Genomic DNA, 17,559 nt, shown 5'->3' with positions numbered 1-17,559 from the left:
TTGACTTACGACCACAACCGAGCCCCCAGTTTTCTGTGGCTGAATGAAACACTCCGTTGTTAAGTGAGTTTTGCCTCATTTGATGACTTGCGTTGCCAACGTTGTTAAGGGAATCACTGAAGTTGTTAAGTTAGTAACCCGGCTGTTAAGCGAATCCGCCTTCCCCCATTGACTTTGCTCATCATAAAGTCGCAAAAGGGGATCACGTGACCCCGGGACACTGCGACCGTCTTAAATATGAGTCAATTGCCAAGCTATGGTGCTGGAGAAGACTCCTGTGAGTCCCTTGGACCGCAAGGCGATCAAACCAGTCAGTCCTAGAGGAGATCAACCCTGATTGCTCTTTAGAAGGCCAGATCCTGAAGCTGAAACTCAAATACTTTGCCCACTTAATGAGAAGGAAGGATTCACTGGAGAAGAGCCTAATGCTGGGAAAGGTTGAAGGCAAGAGAAGAAGGGGATGACAGAGAATGAGGTGGCTGGATGGAGTCACTGAAGCAGGAGACATGAGCTTAAATGGACTCCAGAAGATGGTAGAGGACAGGAAGGCCTGGAGGAACATTGTCCATAGGGTCGGACACAACTTCGCAACTAACAACAATTCTCTTCTCTGCTTAAATATAGTGCCAGGCTTGTTTTTGGGTTTTTTTGGCTAAGATACTAAGGTCTACCATTTGCAGGCTAGTAATGCTCTGTTCTAGCAAAAATCCTGTTGTTGGTCCCCCCCCCCCCCGAAAGGCCGTAAAAGACCTCGAGCTAAAGAGAAAAGAAGTCAGATCTCATGGTAGGGTGGGAATGTTTTAGTGGTCGGGGCAAGCCATGTTTCCTGTTTTGACAGAGCAGATTGAAAAGGGCAGTCTCAGTCCTGGGAGATCTGGAGATCAAAAAACGTTCTCTCGGCTGGGGAGGAAAGGGCAGAGAAACACATCTCGCATCTAATCAGAATTAAATTGCCAGGCTGACCTTGAACTGACCTGGCGTCTTAAGAAAAAGGGGATTTGCAAACGCTCCTTGCTTCTTTTTTTACTTTCTTTTCTCCCTCTCTGCCCGGATTGCAAACTCTTAGCCTAAATTATTTCGGAAGAGGCTTTTTTTTAATCTGGGAATGTCCAAAATTCATCACCCTGGGGCATTGAATGCAAATGTTTCCCTCTCCACATTTTTTTGTGAAATGTCTCAAATCTATTCCAGTTTTTTAGTAGCTTTCTGTATCTTTCTGTGAGCTGTGCCGCTTTTGGACCTGATGTTTTTTTCAAAGATTGCCCCTTGCATGTGGATGAAAGATGACTCTGATTTGCAAACTACTCACATGTCGGTGGATTAGTTAAAAAAAAAAAGATTTAAAGAGCAATGAATTAAACCTCTGCATAATAAGGGGAAACCACAACGAGGTCTCGCCCACTGTTGTCCCAATCCCATCGATCGAAAAGTAGTTTTAAGATCCGGTGCTGCATTGTGGATGTTTAACTTGCAACAAAACCATTTTCAGAATAGCGACAAGAACTTCTGATCCTTAACAAACACAATTAAAGATATTCTCCTGACTTATCTATAATTCTGCCAGTACGACCCTAATAGAGTAACATTTCTGCCCCAGCTATTAAGTGAATCACTGCAAATTGTTAAATTAGGAAGCCGGTTGTTAAATGAATCTGGCTTCCCTCCATTAACTTGGCTTGTGAAAAGGTCACGTGACCCCGGGGCGCTGCAATGGTCATAAATATGAGTTAGTTGCCAAGTGTCTGAATTTTGATCACGTGACTGACCATGGGGATGCCGCAAGGGTCGTTAAGTGTGAAAAACAGTCATAAGTCGCTTTTAACAGTGCCGTCGTAACTTTGAACGCTCACTAAACGAACTATTGTAAGTTGAAGGTTACCTGTACTGTGTGACCCCACCCTTAAGGATTGAAACAGCTGTAATCCTTCCTGGCCAAACAAGCAAAAGTTCCACAATATCCAGATGTTACTGGGAATTGTGAACTAGAATAGAATAGAGCTGGAAGGGACCTTGGAGGTCTTCTAGTCCAGCCCCCTGCTCAAGCAGGAGAACCTATACTGTGACAGACAGCTGAATGTCCAATCTCTTCTTGAAAATCTCCAGTGATGAAGAACCCACGATTTCTGGAGGCCAGCTGTTCCACTGGTTGATTGTCCTCACTGTCAGGAGGTTTCTCCTTAATTCCAGGTTGCTTCTCTCCTTGATCAGTTTCCAACCATTGTTTCTCGTCCTTCCCTCTGGTGCTCTGGTGAACAACCTGACCCCCTTTTCCTTGGGGCAGCCCTTCAGATACTGGAATACTGCTATCATATCTCCCCAAGTCCTGTAGCCATTCTTCGTACAGTATGTTTTAGTCTCAAGGCTAAAATAGTGTCTAACTATAATAGTGTCACGGACAATTTATGCTTTTGATTTTACCCAGAAGGTCTACATTTGTAGGAAGAGTTGATGTCAACTTAAGCATTGGCTCTTGGTCTCTGTTTCTTGGTCTCTTTCTTTCATTTTCTTTTCTCTCCTCTTCTAGAGAAACAATTTATGGCAGGATGTGGTATTTCACCTCTGACTTCTCCCGAGGAGACACCGCTTACACCAAACTGGCTTTGGACCGTCATACAGATACCACTTACTTTCAGGAACCTTGTGGGTATGGGCCAATTGCCAACCAGGCAGAACACCACGAAAAGGATGAGTGTAGCTGGGGGCATGGGCCATTCTGACACGGTTTCTCAGTTGAAACTGCCTCTCCCAACCTCAGAAAATGGCTTATGACTGGCACTGGAACCTCAGAATGTTTTGCTCATCTCAAACTGAATCATATGGGTACTGTTTATTTTGCGGGACCCTCGGTACTCTCTGAGGTGGGTTGTTTTCTTGCAGATGGTTCAGCTAGGTAACCTCATCCGTGCTAGAAGGGAATGAGGTTTGCTTTCTGTTCACATACAAGTAGCTTGATCTGACCTTGGTAGTTCCTTAATAGTGTATTATTTACTGCCTGGTTGTTGGTCTAGTATTGTTGATCTAGTATTACCCAACATCCAGATAAGCAGAGATTATTCATTCATTCATTCAATTTCTATGTCCACCCATCTTTGTCAATGACTCTGAGTGGATCTTGGTCAATGACCCTGGTGATTAACCCCAAGATTAATGCTAGACCAGGGGTCTGCAACCTTGGCAACTTTAAGACTTGTGGGCTTCAGCTTCCGGAATTCTGGAAGCTGAAGTCCACAAGTCTTAAAGTTGTCAAGGTTGCAGACCCCTGCGCTAGACCAACTCAGCCAAACAATCAAACAGTAAACCACAGCCTCCTCAAGGAATCACTAAGAACATTCCCACCAACAGTGGCTTAGCAACAGAAAGGTTGGGATCAGTTGTGGTTATAAGTCAAGGATTACCTGTATGGCATCTACAGAGGTCATGCAGTCACTGATATACAACCCTAATAGAGCACTTTATACGTACAAACACAAATATAAGCTTAAATAAAGCAACAGCAAATACATGTATCTAAAATTTGTGGACAATACAATAGACAAGGTAAAATATTAGAGTCAAAAATTAAAAATCGCCATAATAGGGCACCATAGAATCGCAGTAGGATAGATGTTATAGTCAATATAAGATAGATAGATAGATAGATAGATAGATGATAGATAGATAGATAGATAGATAGATAGATAGACAGACAGACAGACAGACAGACAGACAGACAGACAGACAGACATAGTCAATACATCTGAGGAAGCCATCTCACTTCTAATTCCAATTTGGGATACATACCAGAATAGAGAGGTCATCAGCCTAGAGCAGAGGTCCCCGACCTTTTGGGCTCCAGGTGTCATAGTTCCGACAGATGAAACCCTTCGAAAGACCTTCATGGCATTGTTTACCTTAAAGAATCTTTTATTCGGGAAACAAAGTATTGGTACTACATAGTTGAACCAAAAACTAAATTCCCCTCCAAAGTAACAAAGTACAATTCCCACTCCAATAAACAGTCATAAATCACATTCCCCAATTAACCTGAAGCATGGGCTTTCTCCCCAGCTCTCCAGCCCGCCAAAAACGCTATCAGCTCTGGGCCCAATGTCCTTGGGTTCCCACGGCTGAGTTATTATTGTTATGACTAGCTGGACTCTCATCCCTATTCCCCCCTCCCAGCAGCAACTAATTCTACAAACAATAGAGAAAATGGCTGCCTTTCCATCTGTTGTCAAAGCAAGAACATCTGATGTTAGCAGCGTTGACACCAGGGACCGGTTCTGTGGAGAGAGGTTTTTTCCTGCAGACTGGAGGGGGTGTGGTTTTATGTGCATCCCGCGGATCGGGCTTTGCTTGTTTGTGCATGCTGGCATGCTGCAGCCCGGTGCCGGTCCACGGACCGTGGGGTTGGGGACCTCTGGCCTAGAGTTTCAAGATTGCTAGAATAATTTTTAAAAAGGCTCTTTTGAGCAATTTAGCCCCTTCTGGTTTCTGCCCCTCCCAGGCTTCCATTCCTACAATTAACTTGAGTGTTTCTGCTCAGCATCCAGGTATTCCATTGCCTGAGGCATGAAGGGACAGGGGGCCGGACGCTCCTGGTGGATGGCTTCTACGCAGCCGAGCAAGTCCTACAGCGAGCTCCAGAGGACTTTGACCTTCTGACAAAGGTGCCGCTGAAGCACGAATACATCGAGAATAAGGGAAGCTGCCACAACCACATGATTGGGGTTGGACCTGTCTTGAATATCTACCCCTGGAATAAGGAGCTCTACCTGATCAGGTGAGGGGGAATGGCCTTCTGCTAAGACCTGCCTTCGTATGGACATCGCCCTTTAGGTCAGCGGTCCCCATTCTTTCAGTCTTGCGGACCAATAAGGTGGGGGGAGGAGAGGAAATGGTTCTGTGTGAGTGGCAGGCACAGGAATGAAGCTTCATGTGCATGAGAGAGTGCCCACCGCTCGTGTAAATGGAGATGAGGATGCTCATCTGCTACTTGTGCTGGCTGGTTCCTAACAGGCCATGATCCAGTTCCGAGCTGCAGCCCAGGGGTTGGGGACCCCTGTTTTAAGCCATAGCAGGATCTGCTTGTTCCTGGCTCAGCTTACAATGTAAATCTACCTCTTGTAGATTGTTAATCATGGTTTATGGATTTCTACCTATGAACCTGGTTAACAATGGTTCAAGCCATCCCCCAGCCCCAGGGGGGACTGGCTGTAATGTATAAAACCAGTATTTGGCCAATGATGATTGAAGCTACTTCTGTGTAAGGGTTTAGCTAGTCTGCCCCCTTGCAACCAAATGTGTTTTAACTCGTCTTCCATTTCTTCTTCAGGTACAATAATTACGACCGAGCTGTCATTAACACAGTGCCTCATGACACTGTGCACCGTTGGTACATTGCACACCGCACACTCACCGCTGAGCTGCGGAGGCCAGAAAACGAGCTCTGGGTCAAACTGAAACCAGGCAAAGTAAGTTAGAAGGTGGCTTGTGGGAGAAGCAGGCTAAGACCCATTTAGCTCCTTAAAACTCCCAATATCCTTTCCTCCCCCAAGAAAAAGAAGCAGGTTCCCACCCTGCTTACTCGTCAGAGTGCAACCTTCAATGGACCGTGTTCTCTCGCCCACAGCTGGTTCAGCATCGGGGCACTGGAAACTGTGTCCAAAAACTTTGCAAAATACATCAAGAAACTGCAGCTTCCTGCAATAACTCCAGCAATGCTACAAAAAAATTGCGCTTACTCAGAACATCTTACATTTTAAGGAGGTGCCTAGTTGATACCTAGAATGCTGGCAGCAAACCGTGTCAACCATTAGTGGCAATCAGTTTGAGTGTTCAGTTGACTGAGGTTCATGTTTAATGAATAAAAGATAATAGTAATAGTAATAGTAATAATAGTAATAATCATAATCATAATAAAGTTGGAAGGGACCTTGAAGGTAAGGTATCACTGTTACACGTTTCATTATTATTGTTGTTGTTGTTATTGTTACTATTGTTATTGTAATTATTGTTATTGTTATTCTCCTTTTCATTCCATGTGTAGGCCCTCTTTGTGGACAATTGGCGAGTGCTGCACGGCCGAGAATCTTTCACGGGATATCGCCAGCTCTGTGGTTGCTACCTCACCAGAGACGACGTGCTAAATACCGCCCGTTTCCTTGGACTTCAAGCCTAAGGTGGCTGGCGCTTCTGATATTCCGGAGCTAGTGATTCAGGAACGGGAGAGAGGGAAAAAAATGCATATTTCACAGATCTGGCCTCTGGTCACAAGAATGAGGAGAGGTCCTCCCAGCATTACTTGATGATCGAACAAGGAATAAAGTCTACTGCCTTCTCTTCACTCTCCCCATTCTAGGCTTCCTGATTGGTTCTCCTTGGTTTCCAAAGCCGAGCCCATTGGCTCAGCTTGGGTCAGATGGACCGGGGAGCCATGCAGAGACCAGTTCTGACTTTCAAGGTGCTACCTCTTGTGCCTTTTGCTATTGAAAGCAGCCCTGTCCTTTTGAGACAGCCCATGTACAAAAGCATCAAGGTTTTACTGGACGTACAGGCTTGAAAACTGGCAGAGTCTCAAGGAAAGTTGAGTTAGTGCATCGGAAAGGCCCGTTTGTTGTTGTTCCAGCCTATTGAGACCTCCAAAGTACACTGGTGCCCAATGTTTGAAGGTTCTGCTTCTTCATATCTCTTCTCTTTGCTTGCCTGCTGGTGATGTTAAACTTGCCATGTGATGGGAAAGTTGCTTCAGAAAGCTTTAGAGCAGGAGGAAGGAGGAACCCAAACAGATCTGGGGAGAGAAGACAACATTAACTCCCGATTTCCCAGCACTATTCCCCCCAAAAAAAGGATAACAATATAATTATAGCACTGCGTTTCTTTCCAGCTTACTACTTTGTTGTCCATTCTTCATCTTGGTCGTTGCTTCACCTTTCTCCAGAATTATTTTGCCACCCATTCTATTTTGGAAGAAAGCACAGTCTCTGTGGGGGGGGGGTTTCCCCACCATAATTTCCTTGCTTTGTTTCTTTTCTGCTCTTTCCTTTGAAGAACCTTTCTTTATTGATAACAAGAGGCTTTACCTCTCAGAAGCTGGAAGCTGGCAATCCTTGCTCTTGAACTAAAGCTCAAACAATTGGAAAGAGAGAGAGAGAGAGAAGACACTTGATTATTCCTCTTAGACTTAGGCGAACATAATTGCATGTTTCATTTTGACTGGCTTTCTCAGCAGCACCGTCTCTTCAGAAGAAAAGCAAGTGGGGCTTCTAGCTGAAACTGAGATGATTAGCTGAAAGATCTGAATGGAGACAGATCTTCCTATCCTATCCTTAGGAGCCGGGTCCTTAACTAGGAATAAGGAGTTCTAGACCATTACTCCTTCTAGAGATGGAGGATGATCATAGCTTGCACCGCGCCATCATCATCAGAGACACCTGTTCCCACTGCATCTCTTGAGCATGAGCCAACAGGGATGCCCAGATAGGAAGCCAAGATTTGTCCTTCTGTGGAGGAACGGCACCTACAAGAAGCAGCCAAAGTCAGCTTTTCGCCTTCAAACCAAATAGAAATATTTTGCCTTTGTTTTTTATATTGGATTTGCAGTGACATTTTCATTCTTAATAATGAAGAATTGAAAGGCTTCCTCAGAACTTGGGATGCAAATTCTGTGGTTGAGTTGGGCCAAACTTGAAAACTAATCTGTGCATTAATTTAGGAGTGGGAGGGATGTTTTAACCACAAGAAGGTCCATCTTTGTTCATGTTTGTCGGCCAACCTTGGTCATTGCTAAGCTCAGCCAAACATGGTTAAGCCCATTGTCTCTCATTGGCACATTTCTGCTAAATTAAGGAAAATCAGCCATCTTTCCTATGTTCAGAGCTGAGCGCTTGATCCCTTTCAGGTAAATGAGACCCTTTTTTTTCATCCTCCTAGAATTATATTAAAATGCAAAACTGCTAAGGAGGAAACTCTACAAAAGGAACTTTGCAGGAAGTGGGTACCATTTTCCTTTGACAATATTCTGTTCTTTGCGGCTTTTGAATTAAAATAGTGGGAAAGCTGGCAAGATTCCTCCAAGTCTAGAAGGATACAGTTTGACTCTTGCTAAACTGTAGGAGTCATAATTTGAATTATAACATTTCAGACCTTCACTAAGGGAGCAGGAAAGAAACAAAACTAGAGTCCTACACGAACATCAGCAATTTAAGTCTAGTTCAATTTTCTGCCTGAGATGCTCATGCTTTTTAAGGAATATATTTTAGGTTTGCTTGTCCCTGAAGCAGTATTTATATCATGAGCTCCAAGCTGCTGTGAAGTCATTTTGCCCAGCTATAGTTTGGCTACACCTCACTGAGTTGATGTTCTTTGCAAGAACCAGATCTGTATGTGATTCTCTCCTTTCTTACTTGTAGTTTTGGACTTCATTTTAATGTGATGCTGTAGTAGCACTTTTTGCTCTTAACACTCCTAAGAACTCCTTTTAGACAATGTTCAGTTTTTAGCCGCGCAAGATACTTGGTACTTGAAGCCATCTCTAACTTGATTTTCTTAAGTGTGTATGAGCTTCAGGGCCACATAGAATGCATCAAATGTAGAGGAGGTGCAAATATGATCTTTGGATCAAGGCTACATCTACAGCTGTCTGGTATTTATTAGCTGCTAAATTTCAGGAAAGTCTTTGCAGAAAGTACGACTCGGGTTGTGTTCTATGTAGGTTTTTTAAGGACCAATGTGGCTTTGTGTTTAAGTAGCTGAGATGCCTTCATCCTGTCCCTCACTTGGCCACACATTTGTTACTGTAAGAACAAGATTTTTATCATCACCCTTAGCCATCAAACTTTGTAATTGTTTCCTGTTACTCTGCTTCTAATAATAATAAAAAAAGTTCAGCGGTATTTCTTTCTGAGAGCAACAGCTGCCTCCGTCTTCATTTTATTAAACCGATTTTGCAAAGTGTGGCCAATGAATTAAAAACCCTAAATCATGCTATAAACTTAAAAAAATAAAAACTTTAGGAAGCCCGGAAGAGATGTGTGTGTGTAAAGGGGTTGGCTTAGGTTTCAAAAAGAAATTTTGGGTTTTAAATTTGTACATTCCATATCTTATATTTTCAGCATCTAGCTCGGCTGCTTGACCTCAAGGTTTATTGGTCGTCCTTGACTTACAACATTTAGTGACCGTTTGAAGTTACAAAGGGATTGAAAAAAGTGACTTGTGACCATTTTTCACACTTATGACCGTTGCAGCATCCCCGGGGTCATGTGATCAAAATTCAGAAGCTTGGGAACTGACTCATATTTATGACGGTTGCAGTGATGCCCTTCTGCGTCCTTCTGACAAGCAGAGTCAGTGGGGAAGCTGGATTTGCTCAACAACGGTGTCACTCACTTAACAACCCCAGTAATCCTCTTAACAAGTGTTTCAAGAAAGGTCGTAAAATGGGACAAGAGTCACTTAACAAATGTCTTGCTTAGCAACATAAATTTTGGGCTCAATTGTGGTCGCACGTCAAGGGCTGCTTGTATTTATTTATGTATTAAACAAATTTAGGTATGGTAGCCATTCAACACATACACGGGCGACTCTGGGAAGCTTACATTGAGAAGAATTTGTGAGTCTTGGGGTAATTGACATCGGGAAAGGTTATATGTTCTTATTTTTTTCTTATTTTCTTTGAAATGTTTTGAATTGAAGCCTCGTGGTTAAACTCATCTAAAACCCCCCCCCCCCCCAAAAAAAAAGATAAGGCTTAATTTTCTCATGGTGGCTTTCCTGATCTGGTTCCTTCACTTACATTCCACAGAGATTTGCATGACATTTAGTTATTTTATTTTTTTGTTCTCTCTCTCTCTCCCCCTCCCTCTCTTTCCCTCTCTCATTCTCTCTCTCTCTCCTCATCTCTCCTCACCCTCTCTCCTCTCCCTCTTATTTGGGCCGCTTTAGTACACGTATAAGTCTCCCCAAATTCTTTCTCCATTGTCAAATTCTCCGTTTAATTGCCATTGTGTAGAACTGGTAGCAAATTTCACGCTGAAGACTTGAGAAGACAGATTGACATTTGGAGATGTTCCACAGCTGGTGGATTTTAGGACCTGGTCATCCCAGGGTGAGAAGTCTTGAACAGATTATAAAAACTCTGTTCTCTACAAATTGCACAATAAAATGACAGGGTTTAGGACAAGTGGTGCCTAAAGTGGGTAATTCGGAAAGAAAATTTGACAAACTCTGGGCTCTGAGTCAGGCCCCCAGGAATGGGTGGCTGGAATGGGGTGGCCCCGTTGCCATTAGTTTGTCAACAGGAGAGCAGAATGCAAAACTGAATAAGAGTTTTGGCTTTAGAGGGCTTGTGTATCCGTATATAAGTAAAAGTATTGAATTATTCCCACAAGACAACCACAGCCTATTAAAGTTAGCTCTTTCACGCAGCTCAGTTCCATCCCAAGCTGACATGGATCATTCTCAGCTTATCGTTCATTTATGTAATTCTTCCCAATGCTTATGTTTCTAAGTTTGTTGGTTTGATTTTTTTTTAGATCTCAGAAAATACATGCAGACTAACCACACATGTTCATTCTGAATTTTCCTCAGTGTCCTGATGCAGCACTGCACCACAGAGGTATTTTGGATCATTTAAAATGGTGTCATAGAACAAACTGGCCCTAATAAAGGTGGTCCTTGATTTATGGCCACAACCAAGCCCAAAATTTCTGTTGCTAAGCAAGACGGTGGTTAAGTGAGTTTCTCCCCATTTTGCAACCTCTCTTGCCACTGTTGTTAAGTGAATCGTTATAGTTGTTCAGTTAGTAACATAGTTGTTGTGTGAATCTGGTTTCTCCGTTCACTTTGCTCCTAAAAAGGTTGCAAAAGGGGATCATATGATTCAACCATCATAAACATGAACCACTTAACGCGTGTCTGAATTTTGACCACAGAACCACGAGAGAATGCTGCGACGGTCGTAAGTAGGAACAACAGTGAAAAGTCACTTTTTTTGCCAGGCCGTTGTAACTTCAGTCACTAAACGGAACAGTTGTAAATCAAGGTCTCATACCAATGATTCCTGCCAAGAAAATAGGCTTCCAGGCTGGAAACAGTCATGGATCTCAAAGACAAAGGTTAGCCCGAGGCCAGCTTTAACCGCAGCTGCTTTCAAGAATGTCCCTTCAGCGTTTTTTAAAAATAAGAACGGAACAAGTTCCGCTTAAGCAGTGCTGATATGGAAAGGGGAAGAAGCGTGACAATTTAGACCTGACCATATGGCCCGTTTGTAAAGAGAGAGAGAGAGAGAGAAAGAGAGAGCGAAGCAACTTTTCAGAAGGAGAAGTTCAAGCAGCTTGCTGTTACAGCTCTCCAAACCGCAAAAGCTTCCCAGTAGCAAGACAGCAAGAAATTTCCTTGCATTCTGATTCTTGCAGATTGAAATTGTCTTGCTCTACGCAAGCAGGTGGCAGACCAAAGAGTTTCGAACTTCCAACCCTAAGCCCGAGCAGCATTTTTTCTAATCAAACCATCTAAACATTTTTTCTAATCAAACCAAGCAGAAACTTGATTGATACCGGGTTGTGCCGTTTATACATTTGAATATTAAAGGACGTACTTTCTTTTCAACCAAATTCTCTCTGAACTTTTCTTCATTCTCTCAAAGCCCTCCGGACTAAATCAGGACTAAATCACACCCCCACCCCACCCCCACACACAATTTCTTTTTCTTTTTCTTTTGGAAAGTGAATTTATTTTATTTAATAGTTCGTGCATACTGTACAGACAAAGATAATCCTCAATTACAATCCCAGTTGGGACCAGAATTTCTTTTCTCTTAACATTCTTTTAAAAAATAATAATAATTGTACTCGTTTATCAAAATATAAAATACAAACACAAATTTAAAAAAGTAATAGTAAAGAGTAATGGAGTAATAAGAGTTTGTATTTTATATTTTGACAAACCAATACGATTATTTAAAAAAAACAGAACCCCCCCCACACACACACAATTTCAAGCTTGCATGCCTTTTGCATTTGGCTCTTGTTTTATATAACTCTTATCTAGATCATGCTTCAGCTGCTTTTATTTCGCTTTTATTTTATTTTATTTTATTTTATTTTATTTTATTTTATTTATCAAAAATGGTCTCAAGACCTTCATCTCTGTGCATTTGTATTCCTGGCCTGGGTTTAGTTTATTCTTACCTTAATCTGCAGAGCGTAAGAAAACAAGTGTTTCAAAAAGGAAATGGCATATGTGTACAAAAGTAATTCGGGTAGTCCTCGGCTTACAAAAATTCACTTAGTGACCATTCAAAAGTATAACGGCCCTGGAAAAAAAGGGACTTATGAACGGTTTTCACACGTATGACCATTGCAGCGTCCCCGTGGTCAGGTGATCAAAATTCAGACGCTTGGCATCTGACTCATACTTATGACGGTTGCTGTGTCCCCGGATCGCATGATCCCCTTTTGTGGCAAAAGTCAATGGGAGAAGCCAGATTCATTTAACAACTCTGTTGCTCACTTTGCTGCAGTGAACCACTTTAACAACCGTGGCCAGAAACGTCATAAAATGGGGCAAAATTCACTTGGCTACAGGAAAGTTGGGCTCAGTGGAGGTTGTAATTCAAGGACAACCTAGCTAAGTAACAATAACAGAAAATTAGGCACATTTTCCAAAAAGTCTTAGAGTTGCATTTCTCTGGCTATTTTTTTTTAAAAAAATTCTTTGTCAGGCTCGAAAACTAAGAAAGGTTGACTCAGCCTTCCATCCTTCTGAGGTAGGTAAAATGAAAACCCAGATTGTTGGGGGCAATTAAGCTGACTTTGTAATAATGTCGCTTGGGGGTGTGTGTGTGAAAGCCCTAATAAGCAGGCATATACATAGAATGAAGGCTACTGCTAAGCTTGTAAGCCGCCCTGAGTCTTCGGAGAAGGGCGGGATATAAATGGAATTAAAATAAATAAATAAATAAATAAAGAAAGAAAGAAAGAAAGAAAGAAAGAAAGAAAGAAAGAAAGAAAGAAAGAGAATCGCTTCCAAATAGTTCTCTTTATTTTTCCTCGCCTATACACAGAAATCTTGCCAAACTTAAGCAAACTACTTGCAGCATTAAAGATATACTCCAAGAACATCTAGGGAGGAGCTGTTTTAACTTTCTCCCAAACAAACTATTTAAACTTTGTTGTCTCTTGGTCCCCCTCCCTCCTGGGAATCCAGACTATTCCACCACATAATCCAAATTAAAATAAAAGTAGCCTAACCCAGATTAAATTAAATGAAAGAAATAGCGAGCAGAAAACCTTGCATTGCCATAGCAAGAATTTTCTTGTTAAATGTTTTCCTGAACACCAATCAGTGCAGAGCAAAAAAAAAGATAGCTTTTTTCAGTTATAATTGTATGGGGTAGATTTTGTAACATGATAGACCTCACCCCATCTCTCCTTTGCTAGTTCACTGCAAAGGACATTGCACTACAAATTTTAGCTGCCTGCCTCTTTTAAGCCTCAAGAATCATTGCAAGTCTATTCCGATCTTTGTTTTGAAAAAGCCAAAACATCAAATGTAATTGCTCTCCAGTAAAAGCTGTCCTGTCCATCAATTTCTCCAAATTCTTTAAACAAAACAATATTTTAACCCAAATTTAAACATTGGTTTTTTTAGACATGATAATGGTCATCGCACCGTCCATGGAATACAACAGAAGCTTTTGCCTTTTTTTTTAGTAATCCCCAAATCTGACATTTAGAAATACCCAATTCTATTCAAACTCACAATAATTCTTGGAAGATTTTGTTTCATTCCTAGAGGCGGCTGAGCAACATCTTTCAAGAATTATTGTTCCCATTTAAAGGGCAAATAAGGACTTGCAAGAAATCATTTCAACCAACAATTCCTTAAACTAGCGATGAATATGTAGAAACTTCAAAGAAGACCAAAATAATGATGCGTTTCAACAGCTTCCTAAACCTTTGGTTCCTAGTTTTGCTAAAAAGTGCCAGAAAAGCTATTATGCAGAAGATGTTTCCTTTTTCCTTGGAAGACAAAAGTAGAATCGGTGAGAGGAAATTTTGCTCAAATATAAAGAAAAATTTTAAGACAGTAAGAAAGAGCTTGACAAACTTTTAAAAGCAACACGCTCAATTTTCTGCTCAGTTCTGTCAGCTTTCCTTTCACAAATTGTTTTTAATAATCCACCCTCTTTTTGCCTTGTCCATGGTTTTCTCAGAAAAAGAAAATCAAATATAGCACATCCTCAGTAGGGACTAAAAACCCCATTTGTGGCTTGCGTCTCCTCTTAACATATGTCAGTATTTTCACCGAGTGATGTCTAAGTCAGATTTCTGTCTCCTGGTTTCTTCTGGGTTTGTTGACTTAAAAATCCTTAACTAGGGCTCTTAGTCATTGCAACTTCTGGTCATCACCCTGCTGAATACGGCTGATCTAGCAAGAAGAACTCACGTTCAGAAGTTTATCCTAGTTACACAACTTAGTCCTTCTCCACCCCGAAGTCTGTAATCGATTATTTGACGTACAATACTCTCTGGTTATTTTGAGAAACCCACTTTAGCTTTCGGAGAGTAGTGTCCAGCAAGGATCTCTTGAAACTGCTGGACAGAAAGAAAAAAATCACCGGGTCAAAACAACAGTTGAGGGTTGAAATGCAAAGGACCAGTTCGTTTGCAAGATGGAGGGCCTGGATGTTCTGTTCAGGAATGATCCTCATTTGGGCAAGGACGTAGGGTATTCGGACCATATGGTAGGGGACAAAGCATACGATAAAAACCACCAAGACCACAAAAGTCTTTATTACAATTTTGGTGTTCATCCTCTTACTGTGCTGCTGAGTTTTCTTCAAAGAGACCGCACGAAGCCTGAGGGAGATCTTACCATAGGAATAAAGGAAAGAGAACAGCAAAAGGAAAAAAAAAGTCACCGCCACCATATTGAGTATGCCTCCATTGGTGCTTCTGTACTTGAAATGGAAGCACTTGTGGTCACAGGGGCCACTTCTACTAGTGTCCAAAAGGAAGCAAAGCACGGTGGTGAAGCAGACCGTCCACACCACCAGGGATGTGGACGTGCTGAACGACTTAGTGTGTATTCGGAATTGTTGAAGGGGCTTGATGATTTTGAAGTAGCGGTCCAGGCTGATCAGGCTGAGAAGCAAAATGCTGACGTACATGGTGATGTAGAAGACCATGCCTACCATCTTACAGAGAGCAGGGGGACCACTGTGGTTTTGATAAGCCACACGGAAGGGCAAACAGAGGGAGAGCAAGAGATCGGCGATGACAAGGTGCTTCATGTACACCGTGATGGAGTTTGTCTTCAGGGAGCCCAAAGTGAAGACCCAGAGCGCCAGGAGGTTGCTAAGGAAACCAATGATGGCGATGATGGAGTACATTGCAGGCAGGGTCTCCATCAGAAAGCCATCCTGGATTCTACACGTGGATTCACAAGATAGGTTAGATCCATTATTGAGGTTCTTCTCCCCAAGAGAAGAATTGATGTCCATATCTCTATGGAGAAAAAAATATGGGAGAAATAAATTCCATACATTTCTTAATTAACATCATTGCTTAATTAACTTAGCAGGGATGGAACTCCAGATTTGAAAACCATTGCTCCTGCTTTCCAAGCCTCCTTGGCTTTGTAAATGAATAGCTATGACTTAAGGGCCATGAAGAGCCAGTTTGGTCTAGTGCAGGGGTAGGCAACCTTGGCTCTTTTATGACTCATGGACTTCAACTCCCAGAATTCCTGAGCCAGCCATGCTGAGGAGAAAGAGAGAGGTTTCCAAGCACAGCCATGCTGGCTCAGGAATTCTGGGAGTTGAAGTTCATGAGTCATAAAAGAGCCAAGGTTGCCTAGCCATGGTCTAGCGGTTAAGGCACCAGGCTAAAAACTGGGGGACCGTGAGTTCTAGTACCAAGTTAGGCACAAAGCCAGCTGGATAACCAGGAGCCTTCTCTCTCAGCCCTAAGAAGAAGGGAAAGGAAACCACTCCTGAAAAACCTTGCCAAGAAAACCCCAGAACCTAGAGCAGGCAGTCACCAAGAATCAAAAACTGATTCAGGGTGCCGTCGGCAAGACAATGTCGGCTAGACAATGTCGGCTGGCGACCCCCAGGGGGAGGGCCTTCTCTGTGGGAGCGCCAGCCCTATGGAACCAACTCCCCCTTGAGCTTCGGATGGCCCCGGATCTCCGGTCTTTTCGCCGCGGCCTCAAAACACTCCTTTTCCATCAGGCTGACCTGGACTGACAGGGATTTTAATTATGTTTTTAATTTTTAACTTAATTTTAATTTTAATTTCTACTGGGGCTATTAATTTAATTTCTTTTTAACTTTTGTATTATTGTATTTTATTGTTGTTAGCCGCCCTGAGTCCTTCGGGAGATAGGGCGGCATATAAGTCCCAATAATAAATAAATAAATAAATAATTCAAAGGCAATTTTAAAAAATAGCCATTTGCAGGCACTGGGGTAGGATATAAATGAAGCCCAGCATGATTGACAGCATATTTGTTCCAGCTCCTTAACATTGTTCTTTTATTTGATTTCAGTGTTATGTTTTTATTTTGTTATTGTCCCCATGTTAGATGGACACCCGTATGCACTTGATAAATACCTAGATAGGATACGTTGCTAAGAACTGTCAGGAGATTCAAATAAGCTTGAGTTCCAGCTGCCTTTTACATTTGCATGCACTGATTTTGTTTTTGTTTTTTGTTTTTTTTAAAAGAACTGTTTAAAATATTCAAATATAGTTTTGACAAAAGAAGAACAAAAGTGATGTTTGTTTGCTGTACAGCTGATTGCATATTGCAACGTCAAATGGGCTGTACAACATGTTCTCTAGTTGTCTTCAGAACACCAAGAAAAGCTATTGTATTTTTCCCTTGATTTCTGTCGGGTTCAGCCGAGTCTCAGCAGATGCAAATAGGATGCACTGTTGAGAACTGCTTTAAAATACCTACACCCGACTTTGAAGTGGGAGAATTCAGCGGCAGCTAATTTTTGAGAGACGGAGGTGACAGAGACAATGAAAATCTAGCATACCAACACACATTCAGTTTGCAAGCTGGCCGTAAACACAGACATGCTGTTGTCTGCAAACATATGTTAAATATAATGTTGTTTGTTTATATCAGAGAGGTGCTGAAACCAGACACATCACTAGAAGCCAAAATCACAAAAATGCATCTGATTTACTTTGGCCATCTGCTGCGTGCAAATTCATTGGAGAAGTCAATGATGCCAGGAAAGGTTAGTAAAATATGAACTCGCTGGCTTGATACCATCAAAGCTGATATAAAAATGAACATCCAACAACTGAAAAAAGCTGTGCTTGACAGAGTAGCAAAAGGATCACTTGCCTAAGAAGTTGCCAAGAGCTGGACAGGACTGAATGGCTAAAACAACAAAAAAAATATTTATATATGAAGCTGCTTGTGGGCCATCTAGCCTATTGATTCTAGGTGTGTTACAAGGATAGCCAATAAAACACACTAAAATCAGCATAAAACATAACGAGCATAATGCGTCCTTCGGGAGAAGGGCGATATATAAATAAAATAAAATAAAATAAA

At 41.9% G+C, this 17,559-nt stretch overlaps 2 protein-coding genes across 10 annotated transcripts in view; one reads left to right on the top strand and one right to left on the bottom strand.

Moving 5' to 3' along the window:
- The window catches only part of TMLHE (trimethyllysine hydroxylase, epsilon), a 38,535-nt gene that overhangs the window by 19,781 nt on the left and 1,195 nt on the right, over positions 1 to 17,559 (top strand). For 4 of the 9 annotated variants that reach the window (XM_083372049.1, XM_083372047.1, XM_083372048.1 and 1 more), the window contains 7 exons: positions 2,525 to 2,644; positions 4,526 to 4,762; positions 5,315 to 5,453; positions 6,029 to 6,161; positions 9,989 to 10,084; positions 10,512 to 10,594; positions 17,122 to 17,236. In XM_083372049.1, the coding sequence (XP_083228175.1) occupies positions 2,525 to 2,644; positions 4,526 to 4,762; positions 5,315 to 5,453; positions 6,029 to 6,160 (628 nt within the window). In that variant the 3' untranslated portion in view covers position 6,161; positions 9,989 to 10,084; positions 10,512 to 10,594; positions 17,122 to 17,236. Of the gene's footprint in view, positions 1 to 2,524; positions 2,645 to 4,525; positions 4,763 to 5,314; positions 5,454 to 6,028; positions 8,874 to 9,528; positions 9,601 to 9,988; positions 10,085 to 10,511; positions 10,595 to 10,835; positions 10,937 to 17,121; positions 17,237 to 17,559 lie in introns of those variants that run through there. The other 5 variants (XM_083372042.1, XM_083372044.1, XM_083372043.1 and 2 more) reach the window with 5 other exon arrangements.
- Positions 14,489 to 15,484, bottom strand: LOC310645956 (putative G-protein coupled receptor 34; the record flags this gene model as incomplete). The annotated part of the gene is made up of 1 exon (XM_083372059.1): positions 14,489 to 15,484. One exon carries the CDS (start codon positions 15,482 to 15,484, stop codon positions 14,489 to 14,491), a length of 996 nt encoding a protein of 331 aa, XP_083228185.1.

The sequence above is a fragment of the Vipera ursinii genome (assembly GCF_947247035.1).
Source record: "Vipera ursinii genome assembly, chromosome: 12".
Lineage (NCBI taxonomy): Eukaryota > Metazoa > Chordata > Lepidosauria > Squamata > Viperidae > Vipera > Vipera ursinii.
This window is presented reverse-complemented; position numbering and strand designations above follow the sequence as displayed.